This window comes from Varanus komodoensis, unplaced genomic scaffold (genome assembly GCF_004798865.1).
Source record: "Varanus komodoensis strain SLA01 unplaced genomic scaffold, ASM479886v1 scaffold46_3, whole genome shotgun sequence".
NCBI classification, from domain to species: domain Eukaryota; kingdom Metazoa; phylum Chordata; class Lepidosauria; order Squamata; family Varanidae; genus Varanus; species Varanus komodoensis.
Genome location: NW_025336044.1, coordinates 1,693,565 through 1,709,736, shown reverse-complemented (window position 1 = coordinate 1,709,736; position 16,172 = coordinate 1,693,565). Strand labels below are relative to the sequence as shown.

The window sequence follows — 16,172 nt, the reverse complement described above, 5'->3', positions numbered from 1 at the left end:
TCCACCCTGCCCAGGGCAGTCCGTGATGTCGACAGGGGCGGAGGCGATGCCGGGGCTGTGCAGGCGTCAGAACAGAAGGACGGGGCTCTAGGTGAGGAACAGGGAGGCAGGTGTATTTCCAGCTGAAGGCTTGGCATGCACGCATGGAGAGAAAACCCTCTTCAGGTCAGGCTTGTAAATAGCTGGTTTCCTGTAGCCAGGGAGGGGTTAATGCCAGGAGGCCCCGTGGCCTTACCAAAGCTTCTTCCTTCCTGACAAACTGACAAGCACCAGTCCATCTGGGGGAAACTGGCCCAGTGACTTCGGGGAGCTGTATTTATTTGTTTGCATTGGAGATATGTCCCACGTTTTCTTCCTTTTGCAAGGAACCCAAGACATGGTCCTTCTCTCCATTTTTCCATCCCAACCACTCTGGGAGGCAGGGTAGGCTGAGTGCCAGTGACTGACCTGAAGGCACCTAGGGAGTGTCCTGGCCGACTGAAGGCTAGAACCCATATCCTTATCCGGTGCGCTAACCACTAGGCATCACTGGCTCTTAAAAGCTCTTTTGTCCATGGAGGCTGCTGAAGCATCAACTCACACTCAACAGCCCTGTTTAAAATGCTGCTGGTGCTCTTGCAAACTTACCCTTGCAAACTTACCTGCTTCCAGTTGAGCTTCTGGCCCTTTTCCCAACACCAGCCCCAGCCCCACCACAAAGTACATAGACAGATCTTGCAATATATTTTTCAAGTTCCACTTGGTGGGAGGGAAGCATTTCGACAGAGGGCGTAGAGGCATGTGAATCTGGGACCCACATAGATCATTTTCCCTAGAGGAGAAACCTGTCAGTTTTGCTCTCGGTAGACTGGGGAAGGATCCGAGATCAGGCCCCGATTAGTTCAAATGCATCAGCGAGCCTCATACCATGGCAGCCCGTTCCTGGAAATTTATTTTTAACCCACGAATTGCACAGCCTTCTCGCCGTGCATCCTCCGCGCCCATTGCTGGCATGGACGCTTCCACCTGAGATGCGGCGGTGTCTTGGCAGGAAGGGACTCGGCCACGTGCGTTGTGTTTGTTCAGAGTTATGTGCCTGGAGCCCTTTTCCTGCATTGCTTAGGCCCTGCCTTCGTACGAGGTGCAGGGAGCAAGCAAGAACACGCGTGCACCTTGCGAAGAAGCGAGCAGTCCGAGGGCGTGAGCTCCCACCACGACCTCTGGTTGGGCCAGTTAGTTCCTTGGCCGAGGCAGAGGCCCCTGGCTCAGCTGGCACCTGTCAGGGTTGTGATTTACGGGCAGAAAGCAAATGTGAGGAAGCATTTTCGGTTTCTTCCAAGGACCTGGGAGGGTGCCTTGTTGCCCTGCCTGGAGGAGCTCATGACAGAGCCCAGCAGGGGATTTGTGACCTAGTGAGAGCGCCACCTGGTGTCATATACTGCAAAGTGTCATATATGGCGAAAAAAATGCTCTGGGAACTTTGGGGGTCCAAAAAGGGGAGGCGAGATTTGGCAAAAGGGACCAGCCAATGTGCTCCTACCAGATTTTTCCATCTGCGCTGGCTGCTAATTCCTGTCTGGGCCCAACTCAAATTAACATTCAGAGCCCTAAGTGGGGACCCAAAGAATAATTTCTTCCCATGTATACCTGCCCAGACCCTAAGATCTCGCTCTGCAGACCCCTGACTATGGAAGTGAGGGGGTGGCTACCGAACAGAGGGCCTTTTTTGCTGTGGCACCTCAATTGTGGAAAGAAGTTCCCAAGGAGGCTCACCTGGCACTTATGTTGAGCTCTTTCGATGCCCAGTTATTTTCCCCAAGAATTTTAATCTTTCTGTCTCTGTGGTTTGAAATACTTTGCTGCATCTTCAATCTTTGCACTAGGCTTTATTGGCTTAATTGTATTAGCCACTTAGAGAGCCCTATTCAGCAACCTATAAATTTGAAAATAAATTAAAAAATGAATATTGGTGTTTTACATTCTGTTACTGTATCTAATGTTGTAGGTTATGGTTTTAGTTGTTCTGGGCAGCCAGAGAGCTTCAGCAGTTGAGCTGTGTAATAAATAGCTAAATAAATGCTTCCCTGCAGTAGTTTCCCTAAACAGAGCAGCTGTGCATTTCCCCTGAGGCAGGAATGGGAACCCATTTCCTCTGTGAAAAAGAGAAAGGGTGGATTTAGCAAGCACTAACCCGGGACTGAGGGTGGTGTGTACTTTCAGATGCACACACTTTGCCGCCCCTTTCATATGCAAGGTCTCTTCCATTCATAATACGGGCCTTCTTTTTTTCCCTAAACTCTCATGCAGTCCTCTGCACTTGGTGCCCCCGCCATGTGTTGGAATGCAAGTTCTATCATCCCCAATTCGCATGCAGCTCAACAGCAGGTTGGGGAAGGCTGGCTGGGAGGGAGTTCAGCCTGTTGGACTTTCTCCATGCAGCTCCCCAGACTCAAGCCCGCTTTTCTTTCCCTCAGCCTGACTAGCACTGAGGGCTTGTGCACGGATCCAGCAGGAAGTGTCCCCCTGTTGCACGGCTAAACCTCGCGTGGCTGGCTTGCACAGTGCACAGTGCCTGTGTGCCCACGGTGCAAGAATGCTTCGCTTCTGCACACACGACTTGAGGTCTTTGCATGCTTTGCAGAAGAATTGTTTGGTGCAAAGAAGGGGCCAGCCCCAGACTCCAGGCACACACAGACTTGACTGGAGCTTGGATCACTTCCTAGGCCAGGCGACTGAAGGCCTGGAGTCCAGCAAATGCCAAGCGGCAGAACTGCGGCTTGCTCCTCATCCGTAGGATGCGGTGATTGTATTCCCTTAGCTGGTCCATTTTTTCAGAGCTGCCTTGTGTCCTCATAGTCCTAGCTGGAGCTCAAGCTTTTCAGTGTCTGTTGACTGTGGTTGAACCAAAGGAATCGGGGATCCTGATTTGTTTTATAATCTGCAGAAACGTCTCTAGCAGATCATTCTAAACTTGATCTACAAGGAAGTTCTCCTGCAAAGCCAATCCTTCCAGAGGAACCAGGATTGTGTGGGAGCACTGCTGTACCTTTGAAATGGGGGCTGCATAAAGAAACAGCCCTGGAGATTGTGCCCCCCTGGTTTTAGGTGTGTGCTGTGCTCTCTACCTTGGGAAGATTAATAAGCTCCATAAATAACCGAAGTCCATTTGCAGGCATGGGGGTGTGTGAGAAGTGATCGACGAAATACAGAGAGATTTAAAAGGCCGCTGGCCTGCATGAGCAGGTTTTGCCGAAACTCCCTCTTCAACTGTCTGACTCGGTTTTAGCTTGTTGGGTCGGGGCGACTGGGGGGGAAGTTTACAACCAGCAGAGGGCTGGGCCAGTCAGGTCGACCACATGTTAAAAACATCACTTTTCAAGCCAGAGTTTATGATTTCACTTCTTAGGCTCACTTCTCTTCCGAAGGCTTTGGCAGACTTTCCTCCAATTCTCCGAGCGGGCTCCCATGAGTGTTGCACGGCCTTGGCTGGTGGCTTCTTGGCTTGTGGCCTGCAGTGGGCAAGGGGGGCGCCTCGTGTGCACCCCCAGCCCAGACTTTATCTGTCGCCTTCTCTGGCCAGCCTCCAGAGTAAGCACTTGGCGTTGGGAAGGTTTTGAGAGGGAAAGGGGGTTCTGGAGTGAGTCTACCCACCACCCCAAAAACGCCACCCTCAAGTGGATCTGTCCAGCCCAAGGCGCTGGGTCCATCCAGCCTCTTGCCACTGCGAGAGGGACAAAGGCGATGGCCGTCCCCTGTCTGTGCCCGGGAACCCGGGACTGAGAGGGCAACTTCCTGCGGCTACCCAGGGAGGTCTGAGCTGAGGCCTCTCCACTCCAGAGGGGCCATGTCCCACCCTGTGTACTTCACCAGCACGAGCTGCCCTGCCGGGCGGGAGGACATCAGGGCATCCCAGTCTCGGTGCAGCCCTGGGCAACCACTCCTGCAGTGGAGGAGTCGCCTGCAACCCCTTTTGGAGCGGGAAGGGGAAAGCCCTCTGACACTGTCTCGGTCGCCAGTCCCTTGCTGGCCATGAACCTCTGAGTCCTGGCAGGGCCACAGGCTGCCGACTTTCCAGGCTGAAGTGGTTACTCTTCCGCAGAAAATGCCCCCCTTGCCGGCGAAGCCCATGCCGCTGGGAGTCAGCGTTGGTTCCACACTGGCTTGAAGCAGAGGGCGGAACCTCTGACCTGCCTGGTGTTTTAGCCTACGAGTCCCTTTGTCCTTCATGATCGGTTGTGCTGGTTGGGGCTGATGGGAGTCGCACTCCAACACATGGTGCTAGTTTGGGAAGGCCCGAATTGTGTTGCACGGCACCCCCTTTAAATGTGGCTGGCCTCCCTGCATCCACAAGCCAGCCTAGTCTGAGGATGATGGGTTTGGGGAGCAGGGCATTTGAACAGTGCAGCAGTGCAGTTGGCAGAGGCTGTCGCAGAGCTTCCATTTCATAGATTTTGGAGACGCTCTCACCCCAGCGGGGAGAGAGGTGGATCTGGATCCCTTTTTCCATCACGCCAGGCATCACACCACAAGAGGGATCAGCCATAGCAAAAGGAGCCTTTGCCACTTCAGAGGCAGCATCACTCCGAATACCAAGATGGCGTGACATGCCTGCTGAATGCAGAGCCTAAAAGGGGGAATTTGTTTCATCCCCAGCTTGGGATGAAAAAAGTAAAGGCTGGAGATCTGTTGAGAAACCGAGCCAAGGCTGCTTCCCACACCATTTTTTGAAGGCCAAGAGAAAGTCTTAAAATTTCTCCTCCATGTCGGAAAGATTTCAGAATTGCTCCTGGCCCCAGAAAACTTTGTCAAAATGGTCAGTTTTGATGCTTTCTTATAAAATTTATATCCTACCTCCTTCCTCTTGTAAGGAGTCCAAGGAGGTTCGCGAGCTCTCCTCCACTCTGCTTTATCCTCACAGAGTTAAACATGGATTGTGTGAAGTGGTAATACAGTGCCTCTGAGCATGGCAAGAGGGCCCACTTTTCCACTGAGAAGCCCCAGCCAGGCCTTGCATGATTGGGATGGGGGAAAGGGCTTTTGCATTCGAAAGTGTGGCATCCACGCCTGCTCCCCCATCCGTAGGACCCCTTTGATCTCCGAACTAAGCTCTGCTCAGGCCCGCTTCTTCCAGGGCTTGTATCCAAAGTTAGGTTCTTGCAGATGGGCTGCTGGGACTGGACTTTCCCGACCCCACTCCTCCAGGGCAACCTGTCCAGCCCTCTGAAAATGCCCCATGTACAGTTCAGGCCCCACTGGAGGGGCTGAGCTGTGCAGACATGAAGAAAGTCCGAAGAGGCCTCCTTCCGCCAGCGGTGCTGTGTCCAACCATGGAGCTATCCCCAGCTGTTTTGGACCTCAGGTCCCATCAGCTCTGGCCAGCATTGCCACGGATGCTGGGATTTGTAGTGCAAAATACCCAGGGGTTGTCAGGTGGGGAAGGCAATCTCAGATTTGGCGAATGAGGCCTCCGGGGGGGGGGGGGGGAGTGCTGAACAGCTTTCCCCAACCTGGTGCACTCCAGATGTTTCGGACAACATGCAGCATCCCCAGCTGCAAAGCCAGCCTCGGAGCCTGGAAGTGCCCCCCCCCCGCGACACAGTGAACCCACTCCCCGGCTTTTCCTCAGCCCCCCTCTCACACGCACAAGCAAATCACCCTTTTAGGAATGCCCCTCTCGTATCACAGCCCTCCCCCGGCATTGGTTATCCAAGTCTGTCTGCCTGCCTGCCTGCCTTTCTCTCCCTCCCCCCCTCCCTCCATGGCAGATCCCATTGTCTCCCCCCTTTTTATTGCGACTGCCCTCAAATCACCTTCGGGGGACCCTCCCCGCCTCGCTGCTTTGTCATGCAAATCAGGGGCTGCTAATCAGCCCCTTCCTCGGAGCAGTTCAAAGGCTCGGCAGCTCAATGCCTGTCAGGGAAGCAGCAAAGCCGCTCGCCCCGGTCCGCCCACCGGCCCCGCTCCGCTCCGCCCGGCCCGGCTGAAAGGAGGCATCAATCAGCGCTCGGCGAGGGGCAAGAGGGCGGCTGCCGCTGGGGACCCCGCGCCCCTCGCCCGGGCGAGGCGAGGCGAGGCGCGGCGCTTCGGGGAGGCGGCCGGGCCCCAGCTTCGCGGCGTGGCCTCTGGAAAGGATGCCAGTCCGCAGGCTGCGAAGGAGCCCCTTCCCCTGAGACCCTCGCCGGGCTTTCTGGGACCTTGCAGGATGTGGCCCAGGGTGCCCGTTGAGTCAACGGAGGCCTAAAGAGGCCGGCGGCGGAGGAGCCGCCGAAAGTGCAAAGCTTGTGGGAGGGAGAGGAAAACGGCGGGGGGGCGCCAGGGGTCGTGTCCAGCGTGTGCGCAGCATTTTCAGCTCACTAGCCCTCCTTGCTTGACCGGGCCCCATGAATATTGGGGTGCTTGAAAGGCTTATGATGGGGCTTTCTCGTTTAGGGCCCATCACTCCCAGATCTCGTTTGATGTGGATCAAAGAATCCGACGGTGTCGAGCGGGGAGAGAGCAGGGTCAGGGGCTAGAAAGGAAGAGGAAGAACCCTGCCGGAATATTTTCCAAGATTTGCATTCGAAAATCAGGGCCCAAGGGAGCAGAGTGCTTTGTGCATGCCACTGGAAGTCCACGCAGGCACTGTGTGGTAGCAGTTTGTCAGGCGTTGTGTCGCAGCCATAAGGACTAGGAACTTGCCGGATGTCATGTGTTGCAAAAGAAGGCATCAGAGCAGGGATTCCCAGGAAACTGAGCCAGAGAGTCGCACCACACGTGCAGTTGTGCCTGTCACGCCGCGAATGGAAGAGAGCAACCTCCTCTCTGTCCCGGCCGAGTGGTTCTCCTTCGCCTCCCCTGAGCGGCAGAAGCAGCAGTGCCAAGTCATCCACAGCTGAGAGGCAGATGTATTTTGAGTCAATGGAAAATGGATTATGAGCCAGCGAGTTTTTCCCTGGTGTCCATTCAGATACGTTTTCCAGAGCTGTGCCAAAGCCGCCTGCCAGAGAGAGCGCAGTGGCCGAGGATTGGGCTACCAGGAAATGGCGTTGCTTTCCTGGCCTGCTGCCACCATGGGAGAGGGGGCGAGCCGAGGAAAGAGGGGCGAGGCTCGCAAAGCTGGGCTCCCCAGGACTGTCAAGGCAGACCCCCTTGAGGTGAAGCTGGGGAGAATGTGGCCCCTGCGGAGGAGCCCTTTGCTGCTTTTGACCCCAAAATCCAGAAGCCTTATCTGGGGATGCACTGGAGGCTTGCCTGAAAAAATGGCCTCAGGCAGGGTGTGGGAGCATCGAGCCCGGGAACCTGGCTTGGCACTGTTGAGGTCCCAGCCCAGCCTGGGGCTCCCCCAGAGCGCCTGTGCCCCTTTCCCAAAGCCTTTGCCAATCCTTGGGTACCTTCCTTGCTTTGGGGCAGCTTTTCTCCCGTTCTCCGAAGGTTGAAAGGCCGTCACCCCCGGAAGTGCTGGTCATGGGACTCCCCTTTGCTGTGCTCATTGCGTTGGAGCCAGATGTTTGCTGGAGCAGCTGTGTGGAAGGAGGGGAACCCTCCTGCCCAATTGGTCTGGGGGCCTCGCACAGGCGGTCCTTCCTCCCACAGGAGGCTGGTCCTGGATCCCATGCAGAGGCAGTGTGACATAGTGGTTCATAGAATCCTAGAATAGGAGAGTTGGAAGGGGCCATGAAGGCCATCGAGTCCAGCCCCCTGCTATTGCAGGACACCACGTTACACCTTCCCACTCAGGTGGCTGTCCAGTTTCTTCTTGAACGTCTCCAAGGTGGGAGAGCCACCACCTCTCCAGGCAGCTGGTTCCACTGCCATATTGCTCTGACAGTGAGGAAGCTTTTCCTGATGTCCAGCCCGAATCTGGGTTGTTGCAACTTGAATTGATTGTTCCGTGTTCTACGCTCTGGCATCAGCAAGAAGAGATCTTGACCTTCCTCTTTGTGACAGCCTTTGAGGGACTTCTAGAGGGATCTCATGTCCCCCCTCAGTCTCCTCTTCCCAAGGCTGAACATGCCCAGTTCTCTCGGCCTCTCCTCACAGGGCAGTGTTTCCAAACCCTGGGTCATCTTTGTTGCCCTCTGCTGGACCCTTTCTAAGCTGCTAAGCATGTTGGACTGGTATTGGGGAGTCCCAGGTTCTAGGCCAGGCCACCCACCTCTCCTCTCCAGCGGCTCCGGCAGGCTTTGCCTCCCTCCCAGATGCCTTTCCGGTGCCCTGGCAAGCCGAATTGTGCACATTGGCCCAGGCGGCATCGCTGTCTCCTCCATCTGGGACGGGGGCAATCGCCCCTTGGCTCTTGCAGAAAGCCAGCTGTGATGACAGCAACACCGAGGCTTGTGAGTGTTCAGCAGACCTGGCTGAGACTGTCTCAATGCATTCTCTGCCAGGCCTCTTAGCCCTCAACTTCCTTTCCGCTTGCTCTTTGGAGCATGCCCTAAATGCTGAAGGTGTCCCATCTAGCAGCCCTGAGCACCAAGGCGGTGTGGTAGTCATGCCATGGGACCACGACTCCAGGGGTCCGGCTTCTAGTGCCGCTTTGTCAAGAAAGCTCCCTGGCTTTGGGCCAGTCACGGACTCTCAGCTAAGCCTACCTCTTAGGCTGTTGTGAAGATAAAATGGAGTGGTGCAGGGAGCATTCAAGCCACTTTGGGTTTCTTGGAAGAGGAAGACATTTAAGTACCAATGTAGCCGACAGCACCAGCCATTAAGAGAATGGTGGCCTCTTTGAGGTCACCGGTTGAGTTCACTGCAGAGGCAGAATTCGAACTGGCACCTCGGTTCGTGCTCCCAGCTGCCCAGGTCCTGCACCTCAACCCCACCTGGGCTGGCCCCGTAGCGTTGGAGCCTCGGCTTTGGGTCCCGTGTGCTGCCTCCGCACGTCTCTCTTCTCCTTGCCCGCACCTCCCCTGGCAAGGAAGCCAGCACCCTTGCCAAGGCGACTGAGTCACACCGGTGTTGTGCAATCCAGAGGCAGCGGGCGCAAAGCGGAGGTGCGAGAGGCTGCAGTGGGACACGCTCCCTTCACGGAGAAAGCCCTGCTCTCCTCTGAGCAGGAAGGTGAGAAAGGCGGGGCCCCCTCCGACTCTGCGGTCGCGCACGAAGCTCGCAGGCGGGCAGCAGTCCCAGACTGGCTCCATCACGAGGGCGATGGGTGGGTTATTCTAACGGCGCAGAACGTCCCCAGAGCGCCCACCTTTCCTGGCCAAACAAGAGACAACCTTGAGGTGGCCTCCTTTTCTGTCCATAGCTGAAGCACTCAGCCAGGAATGGTGGGAGTTGTAGTCCAACACTCCAACCAGGCACCAGGTCGGAGAAGGATACTTTTGTTATGCTTTCATGTGTAATGATCTGGCTTCCTCGTTACTGTTCGACCTTCACTGCTGCAAGATGTGCTGATGGGAATCAGATCAGATGCCTTTAAGAGGGGCTTAGAACTGGGGGGTGTCAGGGATCAGGCTGGTGGGATCAAGGAAGCATGAGCTGGGAATTTGTGTCCAGGAACGGGCCGGATCAGAGCTCGCCGTCCGCTCCTGGGGGCCCCCCGGACTTTCTGCATCTCAGCAGGGGCATCTAGGATCCCAGGGATCGGTTCTGCAGCAGCTGCTGTCAGGCGAGCTTTGCTGATCTGCTGGAAATCAGCCAGAAATTTGCCAGGAGTTCCAGAGCTCCTGTGCAAGACAGATTGGTGGGGAGAAGACTGTGGGTTGGTCCTTCTTGCCTCGATGGACCTTCCATGTCCGGCAGGGGTGGGCCGCTGCATATCGACCACGGAGGAGCAAGGTCAGGTGGCTGCTGCACCCGCATCGCCGGCTGAGGGGCCGTCCAGGGGCATCTGGCCGGGAGTGTGAGAAAGGGAATGCTAGGGAAAACTAACCTTCCGCTACCTCGTTAAGCTCTTGGTAAGCCTTCCACAACTGTTCCACCTCCAGGCTGGATCCTGGCTTCTGGGATCCCCCAGCCAATGTGTCCCGTGGGGAGCTTGTCAGGAGTCTTTTTTTAATTATTTGTGTTCATGTTGATACCTCCCAATACCCAAAGTTCTTTCAGCAGCTTACAATTGTTTGCGAAAATGGATACAATAAAGTACCGCCGTGTTTCCCCCGCAGATGCCAGTAAACTGTGAACCTCTAAAACGATCTTATTCTGAGGTCCGGCACAGCCGGGCTGGGGAAGGCTGTGTTCGTTTTACAAGGACGCGGTGAGGTGGAAGCGCAGGGTGGTTTTGCATGTCTCTGTTTGCGTCTTCCCCTCCCTCTCTCTCATGCATACGCACACACAGACACACACTGATTTTGTCAAAGTTTATGTCTGACACCTGGCTTTGGAAATTTGGCCTTATATGGAGACGTGGATGAAAAGGACAGGGAGATGCTGCTGCAGAGCTGAGCTGTGTGAAATCTGTGGGAAAACATCTCCCCCTGCAGGGCCTGAGAATGCTTTCCTCTTATCGCCTGCTGGAGGGACGTGTGTGTGGAGCGGCCCCTCTCTGCTGGGGAGTTGTCATTTGGGAGGGTTGTCTATGGACATTGGCTCATGGTGGAGGACGCAGCTCTGAAGTGCAGGAACTTTGCTTCCTTCTGGCAAGCACGGTTTCTGCTTTGAGCAGTTGCCACAGGATGAAGCACGGGAGGAAGCGTCTTCTGAATTGAGCCACCCCTGCGGCTCGGTCTCCCTTCTTGAGGAAGTGGCTCTGTGGGGCCTCAGATGTGGGATCTTGCGCAGCCCTGCCTGGAAATGGACGAGAGTGTGCCTGAAGCCTGGCCGAGTGCCAAGCAGGTGGCCTGCCCTCCTGCTTCCATGTCCAAATTGGGCAACTTGCGGTCCTCCGGTTATTTTTGGATCGCAGCTCCCACCAGCCCTAGCCCTCATCACCACCCTTGACTCTGACGCTGAGGCTGCCAGGTGGCCTTTGCCACTTCCAAACTCCGCTAGCGTTCACAGCTGGGCCATTGTTTGCTGTCAGAAGTGGGACTGGTACAATTTGCAGTGGCCCAGCATTGCACCCTTGACAGAGCTTTTAAACTCTGGTTGCTCAGTTCCTGCGGGAGTGACGAGAAGAGCGTCTGCAGCGGATGCTCCCAGCCAACAGCAAGCGCCATTTTAGTTGCTGCTGGACTGGGCTGAGGAGTTTCTGCATGCAGGAATCTCCCCGTCTGCAGAGGCCCCGTGGGGGTAGGAGCGGTACTTCTGTAGGGACTAACCCCGGAAGGATGGCATGGGACATGTACCTGGGCGCAACTCCTTGACGGGAAGTGCTCAGCCTGCACAGCTTCCCACCTGCAAATGCTCTTCCCCTTCCAGGGATGTCTCCGTGCAGAATCATGAAGTGCAACTCCGAGTTCCTGGCGGCCACGTCAGGGCCTCACCCCCAGGCCGCTGAGGAGGCCCCCGAGTTCTGCACGGCCCTGCGCGCCTACGCCCACTGCACCCACCACACGGCGCGTGCCTGCCGAGGAGACCTGTTCTACCACTCGGCCGTGCACGGCATCGACGACCTCATGGCCCAGCACAACTGCTCCAAGGACGGGCCCACCGCGCCGCCCCGCCTGCGCCCGCCGCCCCGCGGGGACAGCCAGGAGCGCTCCGACAGCCCGGAGATCTGCCACTACGAGAAGAGCTTCCACAAGCACGCGCCTGCCCCCAACTACACCCACTGCGGGCTGTTCGGAGACCCCCACCTGAGGACTTTCTCGGACACTTTCCAGACGTGCATGGTCCAGGGGGCGTGGCCCCTCATAGACAATAACTACCTGAATGTGCAGGTGACCAACACACCTGTCGTGCCCGGTTCCATAGCGACTGCCACAAGCAAGGTAAGTGTGGTGCATGCCCGGGTGTTGCTTTGGAGGCCGCCCTTGCATTAGGGCGTCCTTCCCTCCATTTCTCATTCTGGGCAGAGGTGTGGATGATGAGCGCTGAAGTCCAGCCACATGTGCCAGGTGCAGAACTGTGGCCGCATGCAGTGGAAGACTCTTGGCAGAGCCATTGGGGGTTCCCTCACGAGGGGGTGCCTAGCAAGGATCGGTCAACTTGCCCCGCACTGTTGCCTCTCAGGACAAGGTGAGGAGGGCAGAGAAGATGGGGCAGGCCTAGGCTTAGGCTTCCCAAGAGGCCCTTCTCCCTACCTCCAGATGCAAGGAACACTAAACAGAAGACTAATTGGGAAATAGATGTGGTCAGATAGTTTCTTTCCTGTTCGAGTCACTTTCACCTCAGTTCATTCATCATTCTGTCCCACTAAAAATGTAAAATTGAACGCAACCAAAACGTATCTAAAGGCATGTGTCTGAATGTACTTTGGAACATTTTTTGAGCCCGGATGTACATTGTGAATTCTAAGTGCTAAGCCTGAAGGAGCGCTGTGCCTCGATCCATCCTGTGGACTGCCAAGTGTGGATCGGTTGGTTCAAATCTGAAATGTCAGTGAACAAATTCCTGAAGCTGCTGTGCCCGTGACCCCCTGCTTTCCTTCTGGAAAGGGTTCAAATCACATTAAAAAGAGTGCTATCCTAAAATCTGGGCAAATAGAACATGCTATAAAGATATCGGAAGCAAAATACAGTGATCTAATGTACTGGGGAATTGGCAAGAGACCTAGCAATTAATTATCACCAGAAACATGAAATACTGTTGTCATGGCCCTCACTTTGGCAATGAACCGCCTGCCTCTGCAGCATGGCAGGAACCACAATTATGTATTGAGCTCCTAACATGCCTCCTCCTGCTGAAAAACATTTGGGCTGCAACCTTATGCACCATTTCTAGGAAAGGACCTTATTAACTGTATGCCAATCCTTAGAACGTCCGTCTCCATGAAGCTGCACGCCGCCTCCAGCTGCCTCCCAGGATGCCCGGTACACACACACGTGCACACACACACATCCTGGTCACCGCAAATTTTGTAGCTTGCTCCAGGAGGGATTATTTCCACGTTATTATTTCTTGCAATGGGTTGGGTCCAGAGTTTGGTCAACTTAACTCCTATGGAGCTCAATAGGTTTAAACGAAGTTTGGTTAAACCTAGGTCTGCATTTAGCTAAACAAAATGTGACACCACTGGGGCAATTAGCGCTTGTCTTCCACTGCAGTCCCAATCCAGTCTGGAAGCCCAGGAGCTGCTGGTGCCACGGGAAGGCGTATTCCCGTTAGTGCCAATAGGGCTTTTCTTCCCAGCAGAATTAGCAGGTGCACAGGACGTAAGTCGGACTGGTGCCACAGCAGGGAGAAGGGAGTTGAAGCTGCCCTCGTCCAACCTGCAGGAAACAATTAGCCCCACCATTGATCGTGAGAGGGGCGTTCGTGTCGCATCAGAGAAATATGTCATCCGGATTTGTTGCAGGGCTGCATCCACGGGGGGCCCACACGTGAGGCAAGGGGGGCTCACTGTGCCAAGTGGGCTGTCACGGTTGTGGAACGGGCCTGGTGTGGCTCGTTCCATGGCGAAACCTTCCAAGTGGGAAGATTTTCCAGGGGTGGAACCTTTGCCACCCACGTGATAACCAGCGAAACAGGACTTACTCATGAATGCCTGGGGTGTTCTGCAGGTCTTTGAGGGACAGGCCCGTGGAGCAGAGGAGTGCCTTGTGGGCTGCCAGAAAGGCAACATAAGGCCAGGTGGAACTGGAGGTTCTTGGGCAGGCGCCAGATGCAGGCAGACGTGGGCTTGGGAACGTGTGCTCTCCTTCGTTTGGCATCCAGAGCAGTGTCAGGCCACAAGAATGAGTCATTCTCTTGATCTACCACAAAGCCCATGGCGGCATTGTTCTGGGAGACTGTGGGACATTGACAAGGTGACCCCTAATTCTCTGCCAAGAGCCCCACACTCCCCCACACAGAGGGGCCATTTTGCCCCTGAGCCTTTCACGGGTCTGTTCTCAGAATGATTCCGTTTGGGTCCAAGCTAACATTTTAAGAAGTAAGCTAGTTTTGCAATTAGCACCTTGTGCCTGCCTCTTTAGCCAGGTAATGTGGAGAAGTGGCTTCCAGCCACAACTGTTTGCCCAGATAAAGGGCAATTTATATCAGGTAGTGGCATGGGATTGGCCCTCTGGTGTCACCTGACCCTCATGGCCAAGAGGATTCTGGGCTAGCTGAACTGCCCGCCCTTGACGGTACATAAAACCTGGTCCCTGGAGCTCTACATTATTTGATGCGGAAATCACCTTTCATTAGCGGAACATCTTGAGTTGGCTGGAATGTTCCAGAAGGCTAGTCCGAGGGCCCAGGTGCTGCCATTTCCCAGTGAGGGCAAAAGAAACGCACATTTCTGTCTTTCAAAGCATGGCACAAAGCAAAACTTTCTCTTTGGTGGAGTTCGCCAGCATACAACGTACATGCGTACAAAGATGTGCTTATTAGGGAAAAGTGTACACTTGTATGCATAATTTCACTGGGAGAAATGTGCACAAAAATGCTTCAAACATGAAAAACAAAGTTCTCCTAGTCAGTCTCCAGAATGACCTGAGCATATAATAAGAACAGGAGAAGTTCTCAAAGCTGAAGATGAAGTGGACTTAAGGTAGGACAAATGTAACACTGAAGGAAATCAGAATTGAAAGATTTGTCCTAAAAGAGATGGGTTGGGAGAGGAGAGAAGGCATAGAGCTGGGTTATCACTGAGATCTTGGCAATGTCAGTGAATTTTCCTGTCCATACCCTCTTGCCTCCGCACAGCTCACCATCATCTTCAAGAGCTTCCAGGAATGCGTGGACCAGAAAGTGTACCAAGCCGAGATGGACGAGCTCCCAGCGGCCTTCGCAGATGGCTCCAAGAATGGGGGAGACAAGCATGGTGCCAACAGCCTGAAGATCACGGAGAAGGTGTCTGGCCAGCACATCGAGATCCAGGCAAAATACATTGGCACCACCATCGTGGTGAGGCAAGTTGGCCGCTACCTCACCTTTGCCGTGAGGATGCCCGAGGAGGTGGTGAAAGCTGTGGAAGATGGAGACAATCAGGGCCTCTACCTCTGTCTCCGGGGCTGCCCTCTCAACCAGCAAATAGACTTTCAGGCCTTCCATTCCACGTCTCAGAGCACGGAGAACCGGGTCCGCCGAAAAGGCCTGAGCCTGCCATCCCCACCGGAGGCCTTCACCTATGAAATGGCCACAGCCAAGTGCAGGGAGAAGCTGCCGGTGGAGGACTTGTACTTCCAGTCCTGCGTCTTCGACCTCTTGACTACAGGCGACGTCAACTTCACCCTTGCTGCTTACTATGCCTTCGAGGACGTCAAGGTGCTCCACTCCGACAAAGAGAAGGTGCACCTGTACGAGAGGACACGAGAGTTTGGGCCAGGCAACGAGGCCGCCTCGGAGCCGTCCGGGTCGCTCCTCCTCCAGCTGGTGGCGGCGCTGTGCTTGGGTGGATGCGCCACCCTCTTCTTATAGGCCTCAGTCACGGGGGGCTTCGTAAGACAGGGAGACTGACAGACTGATGATCAAACGGGTTGCAGACTGGAGGAGGAGGAGGCCCAGCCAACTGGGGTGGCGCATGGTTTATTAAGCCTCCTCCCTCCATGAAAACCAACCCCTGGAGAGCTTGCAGGCCTTCCACGGACGAAGGCCCGTCTCTCCTTGGAAGACACGCTCGACGGGAACTCACCCTGAGCCATCTCTCAGTTCTTCCTCCCGTTGCCAAGGAGGATGGGAAGAGCCTCCTCGCTCCCTACCCTGATGCCCCCTCCTTTGTCGTACTGCAAGTGGTTGTGGTGATCGTGACGTTGGCGTTTGTGTAAAGTTGAATAGTTTGTGGAGAGGCAGAGGGAAGGAGTGGCGGGGTGGGACTGGGCCCAGAGGAGAGGAGACCCATGGAAAGGGGTCTGATCCACCAGAACCCCGCATCGGAAAGCACTGCTCCTTCTGTGTCTGGCCTTCAGTCCAATGCACCTGCTTTGCCCAGGAGCCCCACCTGGGCCCCACACGCTGCTCCTCACCTGTGCACCCCCTCACCTGTGTGGCACCTGTCTGGGCACAGGTAAGCCTCTGCTGGTGCACCCCTGGCCTGCTCTTCATGACTTGGGCAGCTGCTGGCAGCTGTCTTGGCACAGGTGCCCCCAAGGCTTCAGACATCCCCCCCATTGTCCCACACTCCACTAGAGAAAGGGCACACGGGAAGGAGCTGGCCGGTGCCCAGGATGCCCGAAGTTGTTCCTGCCAGTCCCCTCCTCTTGGTTGAGGGTGCTGCTGCAGCTGACCCCCCCCCCCCCGGGGGGCCC

General features: G+C 55.4%; 1 protein-coding gene across 1 annotated transcript in view; it reads left to right on the top strand.

Moving 5' to 3' along the window:
• RGMA (repulsive guidance molecule BMP co-receptor a) overlaps positions 1-15,345 on the top strand; it is a 59,206-nt gene extending 43,861 nt beyond the window's left edge. Inside the window, exons 5-6 of the mRNA XM_044445004.1 lie at positions 11,260-11,771; positions 14,632-15,345. Of these exons, the coding sequence (XP_044300939.1) occupies positions 11,260-11,771; positions 14,632-15,345 (1,226 nt within the window). The remainder of the gene's footprint in view (positions 1-11,259; positions 11,772-14,631) is intronic.
• The last annotated feature ends 827 nt before the right edge of the window (positions 15,346-16,172 follow it).